This window comes from Erigeron canadensis, chromosome 5 (assembly GCF_010389155.1).
Source record: "Erigeron canadensis isolate Cc75 chromosome 5, C_canadensis_v1, whole genome shotgun sequence".
Classification (NCBI taxonomy): Eukaryota; Viridiplantae; Streptophyta; class Magnoliopsida; order Asterales; family Asteraceae; genus Erigeron; species Erigeron canadensis.
The window spans coordinates 32,993,854-33,015,796 of record NC_057765.1 but is presented as its reverse complement, the minus strand read 5'-3'; the positions used below and the strand labels follow the sequence as shown (position 1 = coordinate 33,015,796).

General features: G+C 31.7%; 3 protein-coding genes across 4 annotated transcripts; 2 read left to right on the top strand and 1 right to left on the bottom strand.

The window, feature by feature from the left end:
- Nucleotides 1–6,232: 6,232 nt before the first annotated feature.
- LOC122600669 (senescence-specific cysteine protease SAG39-like) lies at nucleotides 6,233–7,357 on the top strand. The gene is made up of 2 exons (XM_043773422.1): nucleotides 6,233–6,665; nucleotides 6,765–7,357. Exons 1-2 carry the CDS (start codon nucleotides 6,233–6,235, stop codon nucleotides 7,355–7,357), a joined length of 1,026 nt encoding a protein of 341 aa, XP_043629357.1.
- Nucleotides 7,358–7,748: 391 nt separating this feature from the next.
- LOC122601624 lies at nucleotides 7,749–9,852 on the bottom strand. The gene is made up of 2 exons (XM_043774371.1): nucleotides 8,119–9,852; nucleotides 7,749–7,850 (listed from the first exon to the last, which is right to left on the bottom strand). Exons 1-2 carry the CDS (start codon nucleotides 9,799–9,801, stop codon nucleotides 7,749–7,751), a joined length of 1,785 nt encoding a protein of 594 aa, XP_043630306.1. The 5' UTR covers nucleotides 9,802–9,852.
- Nucleotides 9,853–10,579: 727 nt separating this feature from the next.
- LOC122600270 (pentatricopeptide repeat-containing protein At3g61360) lies at nucleotides 10,580–14,237 on the top strand. Of its 2 annotated transcripts, none has more exons than XM_043772969.1 (3): nucleotides 10,580–10,888; nucleotides 11,544–13,171; nucleotides 13,963–14,237. In XM_043772969.1, exon 2 carries the CDS (start codon nucleotides 11,547–11,549, stop codon nucleotides 13,083–13,085), a length of 1,539 nt encoding a protein of 512 aa, XP_043628904.1. In that variant the 5' UTR covers nucleotides 10,580–10,888; nucleotides 11,544–11,546; the 3' UTR covers nucleotides 13,086–13,171; nucleotides 13,963–14,237. The 2 variants fall into 2 exon arrangements, with proteins under 2 accessions (XP_043628904.1, XP_043628903.1); XM_043772968.1 differs by having other exon boundaries at nucleotides 11,544–13,216.
- Nucleotides 14,238–21,943: the final 7,706 nt, after the last annotated feature.

Genomic DNA, 21,943 nt, shown 5'->3' with positions numbered 1-21,943 from the left:
ACCCACAAGGGATCTTTTCGATGTCGCCTTCATAGAGCTGCTGCTACTCGCTGGTCATGATATACTAATGAATGTCTTTTGTTATAGCCATGTTTTTCTTGGAGTGATTTATTTGATAATTACATACCCATATATGCATCCTTATTTTTTGGTTGATGTCGTATGAATGAACTCTTTTTAATTGCTAAACTTTTTTTTTTTCTATTATCATTAAAATCTACATCCAAAAAAGGTACTGTAGTTAGCGATTTTTTGCTTATTGAATATGTTTGTATTGCTTCTAATGGGTATCCCGCGATTTTAACATATATTAAATTTTAAGGTAGCGATTGTTTGCTATATGGTTTTTGGATTAATTTGGATGAGAAGGTAGTGTTTGTTGAAAGGTTTCAATGCTCGGATGGTCAAGATACTACACATCAACTAGGTTAATAGGTTATTTGTATCTTACTAGACATTTAATTAGTTTAATTATATTGCATTAATCAATATTATTTGTCATCAATAATATTGTATGCCAGATTGCCAGGTTTATATCATGGGCAAGATTACAAGCAATATAATTGGATGAAAAAAAAAATCAAAGCATCACAAACAGAAGCCGGAACACATCATTTTCATTGGCTTCATCAATCAACTATTTCACATGCATGGGATATAACTTCACTTAATCACACTTGTTTACAAGAACATTATAAAAAAATTCCAACAATCTTTGCAAAAAACATCAGACCATCAGAAAGAAACATTGATAACACAAAGAAACATAATTGTCTGCAACTATTAGCCACATACCAATTAACATAAAAATCACTACACCAGTTCTTTACACTAAACGTTTTTTCAAATTCTTTTCCATCTCCTTTATAAATGCAGAAGGTCCCTTTTCATGTTTCTGTTTACCAATCCCGAAACTTTCCCTTCCATTTACGTTACGATAAAAAATGACCAAGCAAACAATTAGATTCCGATTAGCTTCTGACTAAGCACTAATGATTTGAATTGTTATACTTATACATACTAATAAACAATATTAATGCGATTGGAAATGCAATACAAAGGTTGTTGCGGAATAAAGATAATCACAAAGGTGAAAATACCTAAACAATCTTGAAATACAAGTGATCTAAATAACTTGGAAATACTCGTAAAAATTACTTAGAGTATATCTCACAAGTTGCAATGTCAAAAGTTCCAACAACTTACAATTTGTGAGAAGCCTTGCATTTATAGACAAAGTCCAAGCTGATGTAGACTTGTCCGTACAATACGTGGTTAGGATACATTTTAAGGAATTCAAATTGATTCCTTAAAAGTGTATGTTAAAATTAAGTGTGAAAGTCATTGATGTGACAAAGAATCAATTGTGCACTTGACACGAAAATATCCCAATACCCGGTTTCACTAACTAAAGAGATTTATTCCGTTCTTATCTTGACAGTCCAAAATCTTATCAAGAAAATTCTAGTTGAAATACAAAAACAAAGAGAGAAACAAATATATTACTCTGGGTTAGCAATTGTTTCAACAGATGGGCGTTGTCACGGCCCTCGAATCCTTCTTCTTTCCAACTACAGTCAATCAATCAATGAATGAATTTGTTAAAATCAATTATACCTCTAACAACAACAATTTGGAGGATTATTACAAAAACAAATTAAGAGAAAAATTATTATTACCTCTGGTAGGTAATATTAGCATCCGATGATAATTTTTCTACATCCTTCGACAGAGAAACAAAATCCATCTAACAAATTAAATTTTAAGCCATAAAAGCTTGTAATTTTGAAGATATATGCTTTTAAGTGTTATACTTTGCAAGTTATAGTATAATAATCACAGGTTCATTACTGTCATTATTAGCTGAGACATATTGATGAAATTGTTTGCCGTAGTCATTCCACAAAGCAAATGCTACAATAATTTCTCTATTATAAATATTTCTGAAACCAATTATACTCATAATATTGTTGGCATATGATCATATTATTATAAGTCGCATGTTCGGGAATAGTTTAAGCCTACGGGGTTACACGAAATGATACGGTAACTCGATAATAATAATTGATATATTAAAGTAATATATTAATTAGTTTGATCACTAAATAATTAATTAAACATAATTAAAGGATTAATTATATTTAATTGATTAAAAAGGAGGATTAAAATGTGAAAATTGAAAAGTAGACTTGGACCTAAGTCCATTAAGGGGGGATGGCTACATCAAGGCTTTCCAAAGCCTTGATGTTTGCTTGACTTCTAAGTAATTGTTAACCTAATATCGCCCTATAAATACAAGGGTTAATTCCAAGGTTTTCATTCATTCATTCACAAAGCAAATCTTCTTCTCTCTCCCTCTTTTCTTTGTTTCGGCCGAAACACCCTTTTCAAAAGGGTTTTCGGTTTTCGATTTTAAGCTTAAGGGTTTTTAAACAAAGGGTTATTTAGGTTCGTGATCGGGGTACTAGCATACATTATTCGGGGTGTCTAGTGTGCGATCGTGGAGGGGTTTTGCTTTAAACCCTAAGTATTAATAATAATCTTATTATTATTATCTCAATTGGATCTTTGCATATAAGGTACACATCTCGATTCTCTCTTTGTTAATTAATGTGATTACATATATGTTTCGATTTCTTCCGTTACGCTTATTCGTGATCTTGTATGTTTATGTGTTCATATTCTAACAAATATGATATTATTAGGAAAGATAATTGAAAATTAAAATATAAACAAACTTGTGATCCTGTACTTGATATTCAAGTGTATATCTTTGACCATGATGCGGGCCCATAAAACGAAGAAGTTTATTTTCAGTCAATTGACCTATGATAATTCCATAACAATTAGGATTGTTTTCATATTCTTTTATAACAATTACGACTTTTGATTTGAGTAATAATTGTAACCTTAAACATTAATACGCAAAACTAATATATAAAAAGGGAAAAAAAATTGTAACTTTTTTATTAAGAGATAAAATGATCCTTGAATGGAGTTCAAACTAATTTGAAAGTATAAAAAATGTAAGTGGAAACAAATTTAAAAGAATATATTTCTAGAACATTGAACACATATATTGTATTTCATCTTTTGAAATAATTTTTTGTAGACAATATTTCATATGTTGAAATTTTTTAATCAGCTAAATGATTAAAAATTTAAAAAAAATTTTGATGGCTAAGAATATATATAAATTAAGTATTGAAGGCTAAAAAGTGTAAATAATTGATAGAAAACAAAAAAAGTGTAATTAATAAGACCTTTTCTACAAATATTAATATAAATACTATACAATAATATATTTGGATAATGATTATTAGGATTTTAATTTATAATTAAATTAAATGATGACATAAGCGAAAGTCAAATTGATGAAATTGAGCAATTTGATTGTTTAATAAGTCATTAGTTCAACTGTCTTATAGTATATATTAAGATATACTAATACTAATACACGTACAATGTACGGTAGCTATAGAGATTGTATCATAAAGAAATTTGAATATGGCACATACATGATTCGCAAGTATGAAATAAATTATGGTTAAAATAAATCAATCATCGATGCTAAGTTATACTCCGTAATAAACAGTAAAGATAAATATAATATATGTTTAATTAGCGTTTTGAATTTACCTTAAATTTTACAATCACATCAACATTGAAACTTGTAAGCATAATGGATGACGACAAATGTGAGTCCCTACAACAAGATGTAAGTCAAATATAACAAGTATATCAAGTAGACCCGATTGATAAGTAATTCTGAAATAGAGAAGTGACTAGTTCAAAATACGATCCAGATTATGGATATGAACAAAGTAAAGTAACTGAAAGTAATTGCAAGAAACTAAATGTTGAAACTATATAAGTAATATATATATATATATATAATCAAGTATATGACATTGAGACACGATGTACTTTTCAATGTATATTATTTATTGATATAAACAAATATAAAGGTTGTTGCGGAACAAAGATAATCACAAAAGTAAAAATATCTAAACAACATTGAAATACAAGTGATCTAAATAACTTGGAAATACTCGTAAAAGTTACTTAGAGTATATCTCACAAGTTGCAATGTCAAAAGTTCCAACAACTTGCAATTTGTGAGAAACCTTGTATTTATAGACAAAGTCCAAGCTGATGTGGACTTATCCGTACAATACGTGGCTGGGATACATTTTAAGGAATTCAAATTGATTCCTTAAAAGTGTATATTAAGGTTAAGTGTGAAAGTCATTGATGTGACATTTCACACTTTATTCCCAATCTTTTACTCAATTTGTTACTTTACCGGGAGTTATAAAAATAACTGGATAAAGAGAGAGAAAGTAAAAAGGCTTCCTCGTAATCAGTATAAAGTGTTGTAAGTACTTTACACTGAGATGCTTCAGTCTTCGATCAGGTAGAATCTTCTCTGAGCTCTGCTTCTAAGATGATTCTCTTTCTTCAGTCTTCAGTCTTCGACTTCAGAATGAATGTCTTCAGTTTGGGTTGATCTTGAATTCTGAAGTGAAGCTTCAGTGAACTATTTCTGAATGGTTTCAGAATTCTTTACAACTATCTTTACTGAACTTCAGCTATTTCTGAACAAATCATATTTGGCCGATTTTCGACCTAACAACAAATAACTTTGTGATTTCGAATTGTAAACTCAAAATTTTTTAAGTTTTGATGTTAATAACTTATTATTATAAGTAATATAAGCAATAAGAATTAAAGAATTGAGAAAGAAAAAGAAATATTAATGAGAAAACGATCAATCAAATAAAGTTATAATAGGTTTTGTATCCATAAGCCAAGAGTTAGAGTTTAATTTTAAGTCTAATAAGGAAATTGAATACATATACAACTAAAAAAAGCTAATTTAATAAAATAAAATAATTTAATTAAAAAGACACGTGTCGATTGAAGATTAAGTCACGTATCATTTTAAAAACATCTCAATTATGTTTTAGTTTATTGGTAGATATCTAAAACTAATCATATATATATAATATGGAAGGAATGAAGAAGGTGATGTTTAGAAATCTGAAAGCAAAATTGTCTCGACATGCTAGTCTTGAGTGGCACAACCCCCCACTTTGGGCAACAACAACGACGACTAAGGATAATAATAATGGTGGGGACACAAGTACTACTAGCACACCAAAGTAGGAATGTTGTTGCTCCCCGACCACCCACAAGGGTTCTTTTCGATGCCGCCTTCATAGAGGTGCTGCTACTTAATTTGTAGCAATCCTCTAAACTATTATATTGATGGTTAGAAATTGGTCGACGATGGAGTTTCTTGAACTTTCGCATTCTAATTGTTTCTTTTTCTTGTAATCTACTCTATATGTTAAACAAAGAATGTCTTTTGCTATTGCCATGTTTTTTCTTGCAATTTATTAGATAATTACATACCCATATACTTGTTTTTTGGTTCATGTCTTGTGAATGAACTCTTTTTATTAATAAAATCTACACTTGCGAATCTAAAAAAAAGTACCGTAGTTGTGTTGTTTTGAGCAGATATATAAAGTTTTGCTATTCGAAAAAAAATATTGTCAAGTTTTAGTCATCCAATATTGAAAACACATACCATACCATACCATACCATATACGTACATATATGATATATTGAGGCTCCTGCACAGAATGTGATTTTAGATTACCCATCAACCAAGAGGTAAGGTTGTGTGTTGAACTCGTAGTTTGGGCAAAAACAGATGTAAATAGTATTACAACATGGCTTTGAATAGCCCAGTTAAAACGTGTCGGGCTGATAGAAGCATTTAGTTTAGTTTCAGGAAGTCAACTTGGTTGCTTTCATTAATAAGAAACTTATAGTGAATAGAGGTTTATATTATAAGGCTACATTCATATCTATAATTAGAGATCGACGTATAAAGGTTCAAATTAATATAAATTAGTGGTAAACTATGTTTTAAAGGTTATGCTCAAATAACAAATTAAGATAGTCCAAGTGGAAAAATCCAAAATAGTATACTCCAATTGATGATTCATTAATCTAATAACCATATAAACCAAGTTATTAGCTCAGAAAGATCAATATAAAAATAAAAACCGCCTTATCTTCCACGAACAAATGAACAAGAAATTTTAGTTAGCATACGAGAATGAAATATTTCGTTCTATATATAAAGACAACCTTTCATTGAAAAGTTCATTCCAAGTCATTCATTCTCCTTGTTTTTCATACCTATCTCCGAACAATATGTCATTCACAAACAGATCTTCTGTGGCGTTTTTAGTTTTACTCTTCCTTTCTGCTAGTTTCATAACACATACTACATCCCGGTTGCTCCCTGAAACTTCAAGCTACGAGACCCACGAGCAATGGATGACACGTTATGGGCGTGTATACAAGGGTTCTGAAGAGAAAGAGCAACGTGCAAAGATTTATCAAGAGAACGTTCAATACATAGAGTCTTTCAACAATGCCATGAACAAAGGTTACAAATTAGCAATCAATGAATTTGCAGATCTTACAAATGAAGAGTTCAGAACCACGAGAAACCGATTCATGGCCCATGAATGCTCCCCGTCTTCCTCTTCTTTCAGGTATGAAAATGTAACTGCAGTTCCATCGTCAATGGATTGGAGAAAGAAAGGTGCAGTAACACCGGTTAAAGACCAAGGCCAATGTGGTATGTAAAAAAATCATCTTTTGGAATTTCATAAACCAAGCATATATAGACAATGTTATTATAGACTAACAAAGTTTCATGAATAATATATATATGCAGGATGTTGCTGGGCTTTTTCAGCGGTAGCAGCTATGGAAGGAATAACCCAACTAAAAACAGGCAAATTGATCTCTCTATCGGAACAAGAGCTTGTGGACTGCGACACTAGTGGTGTAGATCAAGGATGTGAGGGCGGCCTTATGGACAACGCCTTTGATTTCATAGTTAACAATAAAGGTCTCACTTCAGAAAGCAACTATCCATACCAAGGAGTTGATGGCACCTGCAACAGCAACGAGGCATCTAACAACGCTGCAACAATTACAGGTCATGAAGATGTTCCTACTAATAGTGAAAGTGCATTACTAAAAGCTGTAGCTAGTCAGCCCGTATCTGTTGCCATTGATGCCAGTGGATCCGCCTTCCAGTTCTACTCTAGCGGTGTGTTTACAGGAGAGTGTGGCACGGAACTTGACCATGGTGTTACTGCAGTCGGTTATGGAACGAGCGATGATGGGACCAAGTATTGGTTGGTGAAAAACTCATGGGGAACAAGTTGGGGTCAAGAGGGTTACATAATGATGCAGAGAGATGTTGAAGCCAAAGAAGGCATTTGTGGCATTGCCATGCAGGCTTCGTATCCTACTGCATAATCCAAGGATGACCAAAAACCAACTAAATATTGTACATTGATATTTATGTTTCATTGTTATGTAAATACAAAGAAACTTGTAAGATCGTATATATGGCTGAAGTGATATCTTCACATTGTATATCTCAACTTTTATGATCTAAAAACAACTGCATCCTTTATATTTGTACGTCCACCACAAGTTTGTATCCGTTTTAGTATGCTCGGTTAGAAATTAGCGAGAGAACGACCTATATAACATGTTTACACTACCAAACTCACCTTTTTGGAATTAGTATTCAAATTACATGTTGCTCAAATATGCAAGCTGCACCATCTATACATATTGTAGACTGAAAAAGATTAGTACTACTAACCTAATATTAATATGTACATGATGGTAAATTACCTTCTTATTCTGTTTTAATTTCCTTTGGTTCATCTAAAACAAACTCTACATACAAATCCTTAAGAGCAATAACAACCGTTGTTATCAGTGGTCCCATTATCACTCCCTGCACATTTTATGTGACATTTAGAACAATGGATTAATGATTTTTCATCTTAGATAGTATCTCAAGACAAATCCCATAAATATCAAATTCGTTTACTCCAAGATCGATTTGGGTTGACAGAGATTTAAAAGTTTTTATTCAAGGTAATCTTGAACATTTGAAGTGGGTTACCATTTTTGGGGATAAACAAATCAGAACAATTTATGTTACCTTCTTATGAAATTTATCAGCGTATTAATATAGCTTTATTGTATTAGTTAGTATTTACCTCTAAGGCACAAGGGAATATTGCAGCTCCTCCAAAGATGCTAAGCCCGGTGAGATATGCATTATGGCCCGGTATATGTTCTTGAATTTCAGAATCACCATAGTCAATAAGCACCGCATGAATAATCGGCAAGCAGATAGAAGCTAAGTATCTACCTTCCATCAGTAACTGCAAAACTGCAGGAGTTGTGGCGAAAACATAGGGAAGCAACGGGAAGAATGGGTTCACAATTGCGAGTAAAGTTGATACATACAAGAAATGGATGTTAAATAATCTTAGCAAAAGGAAAGTAAGACACCCTTGAAAGAAAGCAATCTCTACTGTCCCTAAAAGTATCCCACAAATCGCTTTATCAAGTACTTCAACACATCTTGTTCTTGCATACTTTGAGATTGGAATCATACACATAACTTGTTCAGTGACTCCACTTGAATCCGATGTTATAAGGGCGAATAAAACCCATATGAAAACCATTGCCTGTGAAAGAAAACTAAATAAACCTGCTGCTCCTGTCACAATAGACTCAATAACTACCAAAACAAGCCTAGTGCTACCACCCAATATCGACTGGCCACTAGCTAAAATGCGTTGAATCACATCTTTTCCTTGAAAAGCAATTGCTTTTGCCTTTTCAATTATATCCTCTCTACTAATCAACACTTCTTTAAAAAGCGCGTTAACCTCTGGATAAATTTCAGCCCATTCACGATTCTTGACACGTCTTCTTAAATTCAGAATCTTTTCTGCATACGGATTTGGGGTATTCAATGCAGTCGAAGGTACAGAAGAGTTTGTCGAACGTTGTGCCATTATATGTTTCATTTCCTCAACAATTTCTGTCATATTATATTGCACTGCTAAACTATCAATATGTTCATAAACAGTTCCATAAAACTGTGTTGTATATTTTGCTAACATTGCGCGAATATTATTTTCAGCCATCCATTGAACAGCATAATCACTTTCTTCAACGCGCGATTTAATTGAATATACAGCATCTCTACCTTCAACACCAATCTTATATGAAAAAAATATCACAGTAAGCAAAGTACCAACAATCATTCCCATAATCAACCCAATAGCTACAATAGTCTCCAATCTTTTCAAAATCCCTCTTGTTAAAAAAGCAGTATGAGGTGTTCTTTTGAAACTATAGTTTTTAAATGACGAAACAACAGACATTGTCGTAGCACGACCTATATTACTAGATATAAACATAAATCCTAAAACCAACAATGTAGTTGCACCAAGTCCTCCAAAATGTTCATAAGCCATAACAAACACCCATAAAGACACCAACCTTCTTAACAAAATCGAAAAGCCTCTTCTTTTTCGTCTAGGGGCTTTAAATTTTCTTGGAGTATGACCCATTATTTTACATAACAAATCTTTAATCTCAACAATTGTACCAATAAACGCACGAAACATGGATGTGGGTACAGCGAGAATTGTATTAGTTAGCCCGGATTTTAAAGGTTCAGACCAAAAAGAAACGAATGTTTGATGAATTCCTCGTAAAGGGATGGAACAAATAACGGCCCAAAGTAATGGTCTAAGATAAACATCTAGTAATTTGCTTATACCGTATAGAACAAAAATGGCGAATGCAACGCCTGCATGAGCCATGGCAATGTAGAGGGCCAGACGGACCTGTGGGTCATCAGTTAGGGAAGAACCTTCCATGTCTAGATATATATCACAGTGGCCGGGGTTTGTAGTCGGAATGTCGTGGTGGTGATAGGAATATTTTGTTGCTATGAAAGGAAACCAAAAATATAGGATGCTTAGAAGAGAAAGGTGTGGGAATTCTGAAAAACTAATTAAGGTGGAATTGAAATGGATGGATGTGTATGCATGGAGGAACACAAGTCATAAGAAAAAATGAAAAATATAAAGATTAAATATTTAAATTACACGGATGATGAACTCTAATTCTCTATATTTACATTTTGTTCTTAAGTTGGATTATTTGTTTCTAACAAAGTAAAGATCTTGGTAATTAAGTGGATTGGAGTCAAAGATTTTTGTTTTCACCATCTCTATCTCTATCTTTACAACATAAATAAAGCAAAAGTTCTTTTTTTCATTTTAATATTCGGTCTTTAAAATACCATAAATTACTTTGACATTTTATAGTACTTCATCAAATACATACTAAAATACCATAATACCATACATACCCATGGTGGATTCTACATTATGTATTCAATATACTACACTATGTATATAAGTGGATACCATGCTATATATTTTTTACATAAATATATTTAATCATCACACCTTGAATGATTTATATTGTTGTCGCTGTATCGCGAGTACATCCATTTAATTTAACGAAAAGCTTCGAGTACGAATCTCATCGGTATGACTAGAAAAATTGTTTGCACCTAGGGTCTACATGTAATTATGTATATATATATGAAATTTTTCCATCTTTCTATTACATAACTAGGAACTCAATTCGATTTATTTCGATTCGATATGATTCTTGAGAAAATCGTGACTCCTCTCAACGATCCCGATCCCCGAGTTTTACCACCTTTACAATCGATATGCTATACGCAATACGCCTATATCTATTTCCCTATACACTTTCTCAGTTGCAACGCAAAATCACCCATTTCCATTTCCAACTTTCCAATTTCATCTTCTAAAAGTTTTGCTTCAACATCTTCTCTAAAAAACCCTAATCCCCAAATAAGCCATGTTTCACAACATTTGTTTCTCTTAATTAATCTTCTTGCTGCAGATAAAAACTTGCGAATTTCAGGTACCTTACTCATATAACTGCTTTACTATCACTCTATACGTACAGTAAATACAAAAAGATTTATTCTTTGATTAGTTAGTTTAATCTCTGCTATGATTTGGGGTTGTTTGGCACCCTGTTTATAATATTTTTTTAGGGTAGTATGTAGCTACTAGTCATTTGGGGTTTTGTTGTCTAGTAGAATAGAATAGTAATTGATTCGCCTTTATCGTGTAGCCTAGTTTGTTCCTCGTATTTGGATAGTAAGTACCGCGGGTTTAGTCCTCTGCAGAACCAATAGTTTTCCCGAAAAATGTTAGGTATTTAGTAGTCAAATTTGAAAAAAATTCTTGACATTGTTGTTCACTGTGAACATTGTGTTGGGTATAAACTCAAGTTCGAACATTGGTAGATGGAATAACATAAGCTTGTGGTTTACTCCATCGATTGGTTTTAGAGTGAAACCTCGTTAGGCATATGAGTTGGGTTATTATAGTTTGTTAGCAGTTTCCAGCTTTAGGATACTAAAAAATGGTTACCCAAGAGTAATATGTTACTGATTTTTTGTGTATGATAATCTTTGCAATGTTTAGGTTGATTAAGCATACGATGTTATACTGTTTGTTAGCTTTATGGTTTCATTGTAGTTGACGATCTTTTATTGATTTTGTTCAAGATAATGCTCTTCCTAGGAAGATGCAATCAGCTTCTTCAAGCCCCTCAACAGCTTGCATTGTTAGTTAATGTTGGTTTTCGATTTTATTCTTCTGATTTGGAGTTTGAAGTCAAGAGAATTACCAAAATCATCAATGACCATCCTTTTCCCGACCAACCCATTCGTCCTGCACTTGCCCAGACTATCACTTCAGCTGCCATTTCAAGTTCCCTTGTAGAAAATGTTCTTGGCCGTCTCTTTTCAACCCACTCTAATGGCCTTAAAGCATTCGAATTCTTCAAGTTTTCCCTTCAATTTCCCGAATTTTCACCCACTCCAGATTCATTTGAAAAGACACTTCATATATTAACTCGAATGCGGGATTTTAGTAAAGCTTGGGAGTTAATAGAAGTTGTTCATAAAACACACCCTTCATTGATTAGCCTCAAATCAGTGGGCATAATGTTGTCAAGAATTGCAAAGTTTCGATCTTTTGAAGAAACCCTTGAAGCGTTTGAGAAGTTGGAAAATAAACTAGCTGATGGCAAGCAGTTTGGTACCGATGAATTTAATCTTCTGCTTCAAGCATTCTGCACACAGAGGCAAATGAAGGAAGCTAAATCAGTATTCAACAAGTTATATTCACGATTCTCACCCACCACCAAAACAATGAATATTTTGCTTCTGGGATTTAAAGAATCTGGTGATGTTACTTCTGTTGAACTTTTTTATCATGAAATGATTCGAAGAGGTTTTAAGCCCAACATAGTGACTCACAATATCAGAATTGATTCTTACTGCAAGAGAGGTCGTTTTGTAGATGGATTACGGCTTCTTGAAGAAATGGAACAAATGAACTGCTTTCCTACGTTACGGACCATAACCACTTTGATCCATGGAGCAGGGATTGCTCAAAACACGGTCATGGCACAGCAGTTGTTCAATGAGATCCCCAAGAGAAATTTAGTGCCCGATGCCGTTGCATACAATGCCTTAATAAATGCTTTTATCCGAGCAGGGGATGTTAAGTCTGCAACTAGATTAATGGATGAAATGGATGAGAATAACCTTCATCATGATAATGTTACATTTCATACAATGTTCTTAGGATTGATGAAATCGAGTGGAATTGATGGTGTTTTAGAACTTTATCACAAGATGATCAGTAAAAATTTTGTACCCAAACCCCCAACTGTAGTAATGTTAATGAAACTTCTCTGCAAAAGCGGTAGGGTTGATCAGGGGTTTGGTTTTTGGAATTACCTTATTGAGAGAGGGTATTGTCCACACAGTCATGCCATGGATGTCTTATTGAGAAACTTATGCTCTCATGGGAGGGTAGAAGAAGCTTTCAAGTGCTCTGCACAGATTCTTGAAAAAGGGAGGCATTTAAGTAAAAACAGTTTTCGTGTTTTAGAGAGGTATTTAATAGAGATGGGTGATGATGATAAATTAAGGGAACTCGACATAATGATCAAAAAGCTTCAAACTGCTGTACCAGCTTCAAAAGGGCATGCTATTGGCATTTCTAGCATGAATCATGAATGTGTAGCGTCAATATAAATTTCAATATTTCATCTAGGGAATGGGTTGTCGTGTTCATCAGATTCTTGGAGGTTTGGTCATGAGGATGGCTACCTGCCATGAAGGTAATGCACAAAGTTCGCCTTTCATAATGGGATTCTGCTGAGGAGGTAATTCTTTTATAAATAAAAGAGAATTGTTTCTAGAAGATTTTAAAAATTTTTTTTTTATGTGGCAAACTCACAATCTTTCCTACAAATGTTTTTACAAATTATGACATCATATTTAAAATTATAATTTTAGCAACATTTTAGTTTTTTAAAAAATTAATCTATCTTAGTACGTTACTTCATTAATAATTCATATATTTTTGTAATTTACGTTTAAGTCTTGATGTAACTTTAATAAGTATAGACATTTTCTATTTATCTCCAAGTAAAAAGAATATTCTGAAGTTTAAAATATATTACATGTTTTTTTTACATGCTAAGTATCTTATATAAAAAGAAAAAAAGAAAAAATAGCTTGATTTAAGAAGTTTAAATTAAAAAAATTATCATCAGATATATATTTATGTTTGTTATTTAAGTACACCAAGTATATTTGATACACAAAAGCTTAAATGTAGCCATATGCATTTTGTTTATCAAAACTATAAAATGTTGTAGTATATTATCACATAGATATTTCAGAATAGACTCAATCCATTTCGTCGTAACTTCAGCAACGATAATACATTTTTAAAAAACTTTTATTAATATGTCCGGGTTGAACCCAGGTTAATTAGCTAGTTACTTGTTACGTATTAAAATGTTATTAGAATTTTTCTTACAGAAGGCATATACATCTATAGGATCTTCTTTGATCTGCTGGCTAGTCTCTGGTCTCTTTTAACCTTGTTCATGGTTTGCTGCAGAATTTGACAAGGATCTGCTACTAAAAACACCCGCAGCTCACAGCCACGGAGGATCCGCTGGCATCAAACAGGAATGATCCTTTAGTATTTAATGGCTAATTCTCTCTGGAAAAGTAGGTGGATTCAATGATGACCGTGAAGTTCCGTGTATATATAGAGTTGCTAGCATTTCTAACTATTGCATCTGACCCGAGCTTTTATAAACTAAAAGAACACTGTAGTTGCCAACATTGTAGAAAAATAGACAAAATTAAACAGGCAGGACGTTTCTTGCATTTGTTCTTGGTGTATTATCATGCCAAGTCTAATTATTCATCATACCGCATTACTTGTTTTGTGTGTTGCTAACGTGACCTTGCAAGTAGCATACACCTTTCAATGTTATTGATTATATTCAAATCCCAGAATATGCTTTATAAGGCTAAAATCATCTCAGATTACATATACAGTTTAGTTGGAACATTTCTGATTTTAGTGGCACAACCATATAACTTATTATTGTTAGTGGCCAACTATTGAAGTTTTATGGTCCTTTTGTGCTAAAAAACAAATGGAACTTGTGATTGGAGTATCTTGTGAAAAATAGAGGAATATGTTCTTTGCAATCTTGATATAGTTGAAGTGTAGTGGCGTGGTGATTACACGATTTCTGAATAGTGGGATATTGCTCACGTAAAGATCGGATTTGCTACGTCTGGAAAACCCATTCCATTCGATACTCAGAACCTACTGGCATCAGATGTGTTCACACCTTCATTCCGATCGAAAAGAGTAAGTTATGCTTTCCAGTTTCACAAAACTAACATAGAAATGTGGTAAGATTTACAATATGGTTTTGGTTGCGAGATTGATCCATTATAAGAATATATGTATAAATACACACATTGTCACTTTAAACACAAACGATAGTAGTTCTACAGTTTTAGGATTATACTATGATTTAAAGCAGTCTTAAAAGTATATATTCTTGTAATGGAACATAGTTGGTGCTTAAATAAGCCCAGACAAGAGGCATGTGTTCCCAAAATTTTCAGATTCTTCCAATGTCAACAATGCCCTCATGATTTAAGCTAGTTATATTCCCTCTATATATCCCTTTTGTTTACTTTTTAAAGGTTAAAAAATGCCAATTGAGGATGAGTCATTCAAGAATGAAACTTTTGATAATTGGGCATTTATTCTCTAATGATAATTATATCGTTCATATGTGATCATAATGTTTCGAGCCTAAATGAGCCAAGTGGCGGTCGAACAAGAATAAAGAGTCGACGTCCTTTTTCCCCAAAAGCATAAAGAAATAGGCCACAAAGCTCGAAATGTGTAAATCGGAATGATTCTTACGACATTCATTTCGATCGTACAAATTTCTTTAAAAATATTGTCGTCGATAATTATATTGCAAGGCATGTGGGAAATTATGCATGATTAGCTAATCATGTCCATATGCTTTTAAGTTGAGTAAACAAGTGTGTAACCATGTGCACCAATTTGGATGTATCTTGATTCTAATAGAAAGAATAATAGAAGCATACTTTATACCCAATTAATATGTACTCTTTTGAGATCCAATCATCCACACCATGTTATATTTTTAGTATCCAATGAGTGTTTTTTTATGGATCTAAAACCTTTGGTTCATGTAAAATGGTCTCATAGATTCAAGCATCTTTCATTTAATATTGATAAAATACATTACTTTCTATTGTACTATTATTGAATTTCTACAACGAACTTATTGATGTGCACAATCATGGCAAATGTACATATCCACCAAAGAAAATAGTTGTATCAAACAATATAAATGAAGATGTGATGTTTGTATTCACACTCATATCATTACATGATTAGTTTTTCTTGTCGACATAATGGACTTTGTTGTTGACGGGTCTAAATGCCCCCATCTAATTGTGGGGGCACAACAATTAAGACGACTATATAAAGTTGTTTGGTGGTGGGGGTCCTATATGATTTGTGTTTTCTTGAAGATTTCTTTCGATTTTGTACGTGTGTGGTTGTTATGGATGACCCTTTGCTTTTTGATCTCTCATTGCTTCTACTTTTCATCTTAGTTTGGGTACATAAAAGTTTTAACTCAATATTTAATGGGGTGGTTGAATGAGATGCAATACCGGTGGGTAAACGGATGAATGGTAAAAATTTTCTTATTCAAGGTTATTATTAAAGATAAACGAGTTTTTTTTTTTTATTCAAGTGTACATAATTTAATTGAGTTATTATCATCGTGTCTGTTTCCATAGCCTTTATCTAGCTATACTCATCAAATATTTGTTTATGTCCAAACTTGAGACATATACCTTTCCTAACAAATCAGAAGGAAGTTTGGTCACAATGCTATATAGAATGGTCAATTATTTTATTAGATTTTTAACAAACAAAAGTAACATATTTATTTGAAAATTTACAACTACTAACTCTTTACATTACACCACCAGTATGAACCATCTATCTAAATTAACGTGCTGACGTCTCTAACTGTTGTCTTTAACTAAAGTTTTATATTTTAACTTTAGAAATAAATTTTGACCTAAAATTTGAAGTTTATTATTCGAATTAATTATCATATTTTGTTGCGCATACCCGTTGGGATCATAGTTTCCTGGAAAATATTTATCATACACTAAAAGTCAAAGAAGTTTAGACTTGAAACTGGAAAAGTGTACTCAAGTTCATTTATAGAATTGGAACCTGGCTATATACTTAGAATTGAGATTCCTTAAAGTTAATTACAACTTATTAGTTTTGGCTATCACCATCACACATTCACACCAACGGCGCGCATCTATAACGTCAACGTAAGGAAACGGCCTTTCCACACCACCACTACCTAGTAACATATAATAGTAAAATATTGTTGTTTTTCTTTATTTTTCTTATTATATGCATTTCGGACCCTTGCTTTGCCCTTTGGTACATTATATTATACTACTGTTACGTACTTACATTATATCTGCTGAAAATGACAACTTTTCTATGCAAAAATGATTACTTACTCTCTACCAGAAAAATGGTTTTCTAAAAGAAATGCAAACATAAAAATGAATTTTAATTAGTCACCACAAAATATCTAAAAATAATATGATCGAAGTATATATTGTGACAACTTTTGTCGTCGTCATTGCAAACTATTATATAAATTTGATTATTTAAATTAAATAACGCATTAGAGATACAAATATATGTTGCAACGACAAATATCGTCGCACAAAGAAACTTTGTTTCCTTAATTAATGAAGGCATATTGTCTCTAAAGTATCTGAGGCGACATTTGAGGTATATAATCGTCATTAGAAATGTTGGGTAGTAATGTCGATATTTTTAACGGAGAATCACGGATAGTGTGACTAGTTATGGTGATTTTTAAAAAGCGTGATGGTATTGTCAATTTGTCATGCAAGTGCTTATCATTTTCCAAAAATAATACGAGTAAAAAGTTATCATGTCCCTATCGCCAGACAAATTAACAAAAGTATTGTTGTATCTTTAAAATATTTAAATGTAGTTGTTTTATTCCATAACTTTATGTATGTATCTAAGTCTTAAGAATAATTTAATAATGACGGGGAATTTTAACCATAGCATAATTACTAATTAAAAAAATCCTCAATCTTTTTGTATTTCAGAAACTAATATTGTCAACTACATTATATTACATTGTTTTTTATATGTTACACAATCCATGGCTACTTTGTACACAATCCACATCAAGTTTTATATATGGCATCAGTTATTTCTAGACAACGCCTAATCATAAAAACTGCCAAATAACATATTGGTTTGTGCGTACAAGAATAGTATGGACAACCGAAAATTCATATGGACATATTTGTCTCCTCCGTCTATTGACCATAGACGTAAGGTCGATCACGTACTCACGTTATACGGGAAAATTGTTAGTTTATTCTATGGTATCGTATATGATGAAATAACTCATTTTGTTTATATTTTTAAAGTTATAAAAATGGACATGCGTAATGTGAAGTGATGAATGATTATTTCAACAAGTTATTAAATTTAAAGTTACACTTTTTAATTAAGGTTATGGACATACATAAACTATTTTAAGTATATGCTTCAAAAGGTTACGGTGGTTGTCAGTCGATAGCCGGTTTTGTCGACGGACGGTTTTAGGCTGTGTAGCACACAGATATAGAATTTACGACATCCCAAATGAATAATAAGGGTCTTGTAGATTATAAGTTATACCATAGAACACCTTATTTTTCTGTGTCTTAAATATTTTTGCTAATAACTACTTTTTTCATAACTCATTGATATAGGGCATGTTTAATTTCCACTTAGTGAAATGATTTAGATCAATGGTTATGACTCGATCGAAGGCATTTTAGACCGTTTGGTTCAAAGAATTTAAAGAAATTTTATGAACTTTTTTTTTTGTCATATTAAATTAGGGATAAGTGCATTAAAATGTAAGTAACTAAAGACGAAATATTATACTCTGCACGAACTAATAGCACCATTATTGTATGCAAAAACTTGGTAACTATGTTCAAATCACGTAACATGGTATACGTGACGCTCTATATGAGCTTACACGTGCACGTTTTAATTGGTTGATCATAGCTAATTACAAAATTTGAACAATTTTACTAAGTTCATGCATACAATAGAGTTTTTGAAACTTTGTGCACGCTATAGTATTCCGTTCTTAGCTATTTACATTCCGGTGCAGTTAACCCTATTAAATTGACATAAAAAATTTTTAATTTATTTTAAGTTGACATTCTAGTGGAGTTAACCCTATAAAATAAGGGGAATGATCATGCAACAACAATATTTAGTCATCTACAATAATACGTGCATTATACAGTTGTACACTGTACAATAAAATTTGTACATTTGTTTTAGATGACTATATTATGTTGTAGCAATATCACTCCCCACAAAATAAAGAATAATTCTCCTTTTGAATTATTTTTAGAAAAAACTATGATGTGACTAGGGATGTTCATTATTCGGATTAACCGAATAACCCGCCCAATTCATTTGACTTGTGTATTATTTGGATTGGGTTATTTGGAATTGGTTTGGTGTTTGGGTGAAACCGATTAAGAAAGTTGTTAAATGGTTCGGTTTTGGTTTAGAAAATTTTCAATTGGGGCCCAACCAAAACCCGATTAAGCTTTTAATCTTTAATAAAGCTATAATAACCTAATTTAAATGATATAAATAGAACTTCAATTATTTTAATAATTTAATCCAAAAAATCTTAATACATGTAATTATTTGAATAACCTCACCATGAATAAACAAAATGATGTACATTAACATTCGAACCGCATAATTATTCAAATATACTAAATTAAAACTTGAAAATGTTTTTTATTTGGGTAATCCAAAACCCAACCAAATAACCCGAACTTTATTTGGGTGGTTTGGATTAGGTGGCCACATATGTGATTGGGTAATGGGCGGTTTAATAATTCATAAAAAACCGAATAACCCAAACCGAATAACTTTATTCCCCCAAAATCCGACCAAATGAATACCCCTAGATGTGACATGTTTATATTTTCTTTTTAAAAGTTTTTATTTATTTATGATTTCATATTTAATTAGTAATATTTTTATTGAAAATTAAAAAGCCCACTAATTAAATGTTGATTTTAAAATTTCAAATCTTTAATTGAAATAAAAAAAATCTGTATAATATAATGAAATGTATTTTTATGTTTCAATCAATTTGCTTATTGTATTAGTCAATTTAGTATCTTTAAACCGAGTTATAATATATGAGAGTAAGTACCCGCGCGTTGCGAATGTGAGATGGATGGTGGAGATGATAGGTCATAAAGTGTGATAGCCAAATGCCTTAACTGTATGGGTTCCGTCTCCGGATTAAAAATTCGTCTAAAGTATATCGAATGACATCTCTAATGAAAAAACATGAAATTTTAAGAGCACCCACATAATTTTTATAATTTATCGATGTATAGTTTTTGAGATAAATTTTTTTGAATAAATTGGAGGAATAAATGATTTATGAATGAGAGAAAAAAAATGATTGTTTGAGATTTAAAGAAAGAGAAAGGGTATTATAGTTATTTTAGATAAATATAGAATAAATTGAAACATTTAAGAAAGTAAATGTTGAAACTTAAAATTTAAACATGAGGAATTTGCTTTATAATATAGTATAGATAAAAAACACAACTTGACATACGTCTTTTGCAGATTTTTTTTTTTTATATAAATTTAATTAAAATGTATAGTTTAACCCATATAAATTAGCTAATTAAATAAAATTTAAGAATTGTAATGATATATTGATTATTTCCCATATGAAGTTTTGTAACTTTCAAACACATGGGATTTAAAATTTTATAAGGATTTGTAGACTATAGAAGTAATTCGATACTTCACCATAACCATTAGATCGAAGGTTATAATTTTTTTAGAACTAAGTTTTGGCAATGGTCCATTTTTGTCGTTAAATACCAATAATTTTCATCATGATTTTATGATTGAAACTGTCATATGCCTAATATTTAGTTGGTTCTGTTTTGTAGCTAATTCTGACCTAATTAATACTCCGTAGATGCTAGCTTATGATTTTTTTTAAGTTATGCTTTAAATCGAAGTTTTAAGACGGCAAAAGAAAAAGAAAGTAAATGTAAAGAAGGGATAAAGATATTGGTGGTACGTGGTTGTGTGGTGCTACACACTCAAAAGTATCCCTTTTTTTTGTTGGTATTTTCGCCATTTTCACCTTTTGAAATTCAAAAAATGGGTAGAATTTGTGGAATATGAAATACATCGGATTAGATAATATGATTCATGTCTTTGAGCTTTAGCTCAACGATTATATAACCAACCCCCTTTTCATGAGGTATTGTATTCAAGCCTTGAGGATGACATATGTATTAAGTCCCTTTATAAGGGTTTGGTTTGGATATACCCAGGTTCAAGTTCGAAGGGGCAAAGTTTACCCCTATTAATCGTCGTGTCTTCGGGTGGATTAGTAGGGGTTTTCCCCCATCGGGTATCTGAAATAGGCATTTCTACTTCGAGAGAGCTCTCTAGCACGAAACCGGTTCAAACAACGTATGCTAGACCTCTATCTATCGAATCGCGACACGAAGTTTTTGGTGAAATTTATCTTTAAAAAAAAGATAATATGATTCACTTTATCGAAAATGCAATAACAAATGCATGTTATCACAAAAATTATAACAACTTTGTCGCAATACATACGGGTTTTTTTATAACGAGTTAATAGTTAATAGTTAGCATTTTGCATTTGAGACACAACAGTGACAATTGGACATTATGCGATTTCGAACCACGCATGTCTGTGATTAAACTCAGGACTCTCAAAACCCCTTAATAATCCACACCTACAAATATAAAATATATGTATAAGGTCTATTTTTTTTTTCTTCTAAAATATACAAGTCATTCACCTTAAACATTTTAGAAAAGTTGTTCGTTTACTTGTATTTTTTCTTTAGAAATATGTGACATATATAAGTAAAAAGATTTAGAAAAAAAAATATCTTTCTTATGAAACAAGTTCGAATATATATTTTAAGTTGAAAGCTACTTTTAACACTCTTACACATTGTTATATTAGAAAGGATACATTAATGTATCGATCCTTATATATTGAAAGATACTTTTATTCAATATAATAAATTTATAAAATGTGTCATCGGACTTTGTTAACAAAGTCTGTAGTATAAATTAGTCAACAAAATATGACAATAGAAAGTTTTATTTAATGTTACCTCTATCAAATTAGTCGTTATCTTTTACATTTCTTTACTTTTTTCTATATGTCAAGATAAAACTTTCTTTATATTGTCAAAATAGAATACTTCATTTAAATGAAACTAATATCTTTCAAAAATAAAAAATAAAAAAAGCATATACGGAGTACTTTATTACATCTTTAAAAAGCTTCAAATTTTCCGCCATTAATTCCATCATCAAAGCAAAACAC

Coding starts and splice junctions, on each gene's coding strand:
- LOC122600669 (XM_043773422.1), top strand. CDS start 6,233: ATGTCATTCACAAACAGATCTTCTGTGGCGTTTTTAGTTTTACTCTTC. Junction 6,666..6,764: donor TAAAGACCAAGGCCAATGTG/GTATGTAAAAAA, acceptor ATATATATGCAG/GATGTTGCTGGGCTTTTTCA.
- LOC122601624 (XM_043774371.1), bottom strand. CDS start 9,801: ATGGAAGGTTCTTCCCTAACTGATGACCCACAGGTCCGTCTGGCCCTC. Junction 7,851..8,118: donor TATTCCCTTGTGCCTTAGAG/GTAAATACTAAC, acceptor TAAAATGTGCAG/GGAGTGATAATGGGACCACT.
- LOC122600270 (XM_043772969.1), top strand. CDS start 11,547: ATGCTCTTCCTAGGAAGATGCAATCAGCTTCTTCAAGCCCCTCAACAG.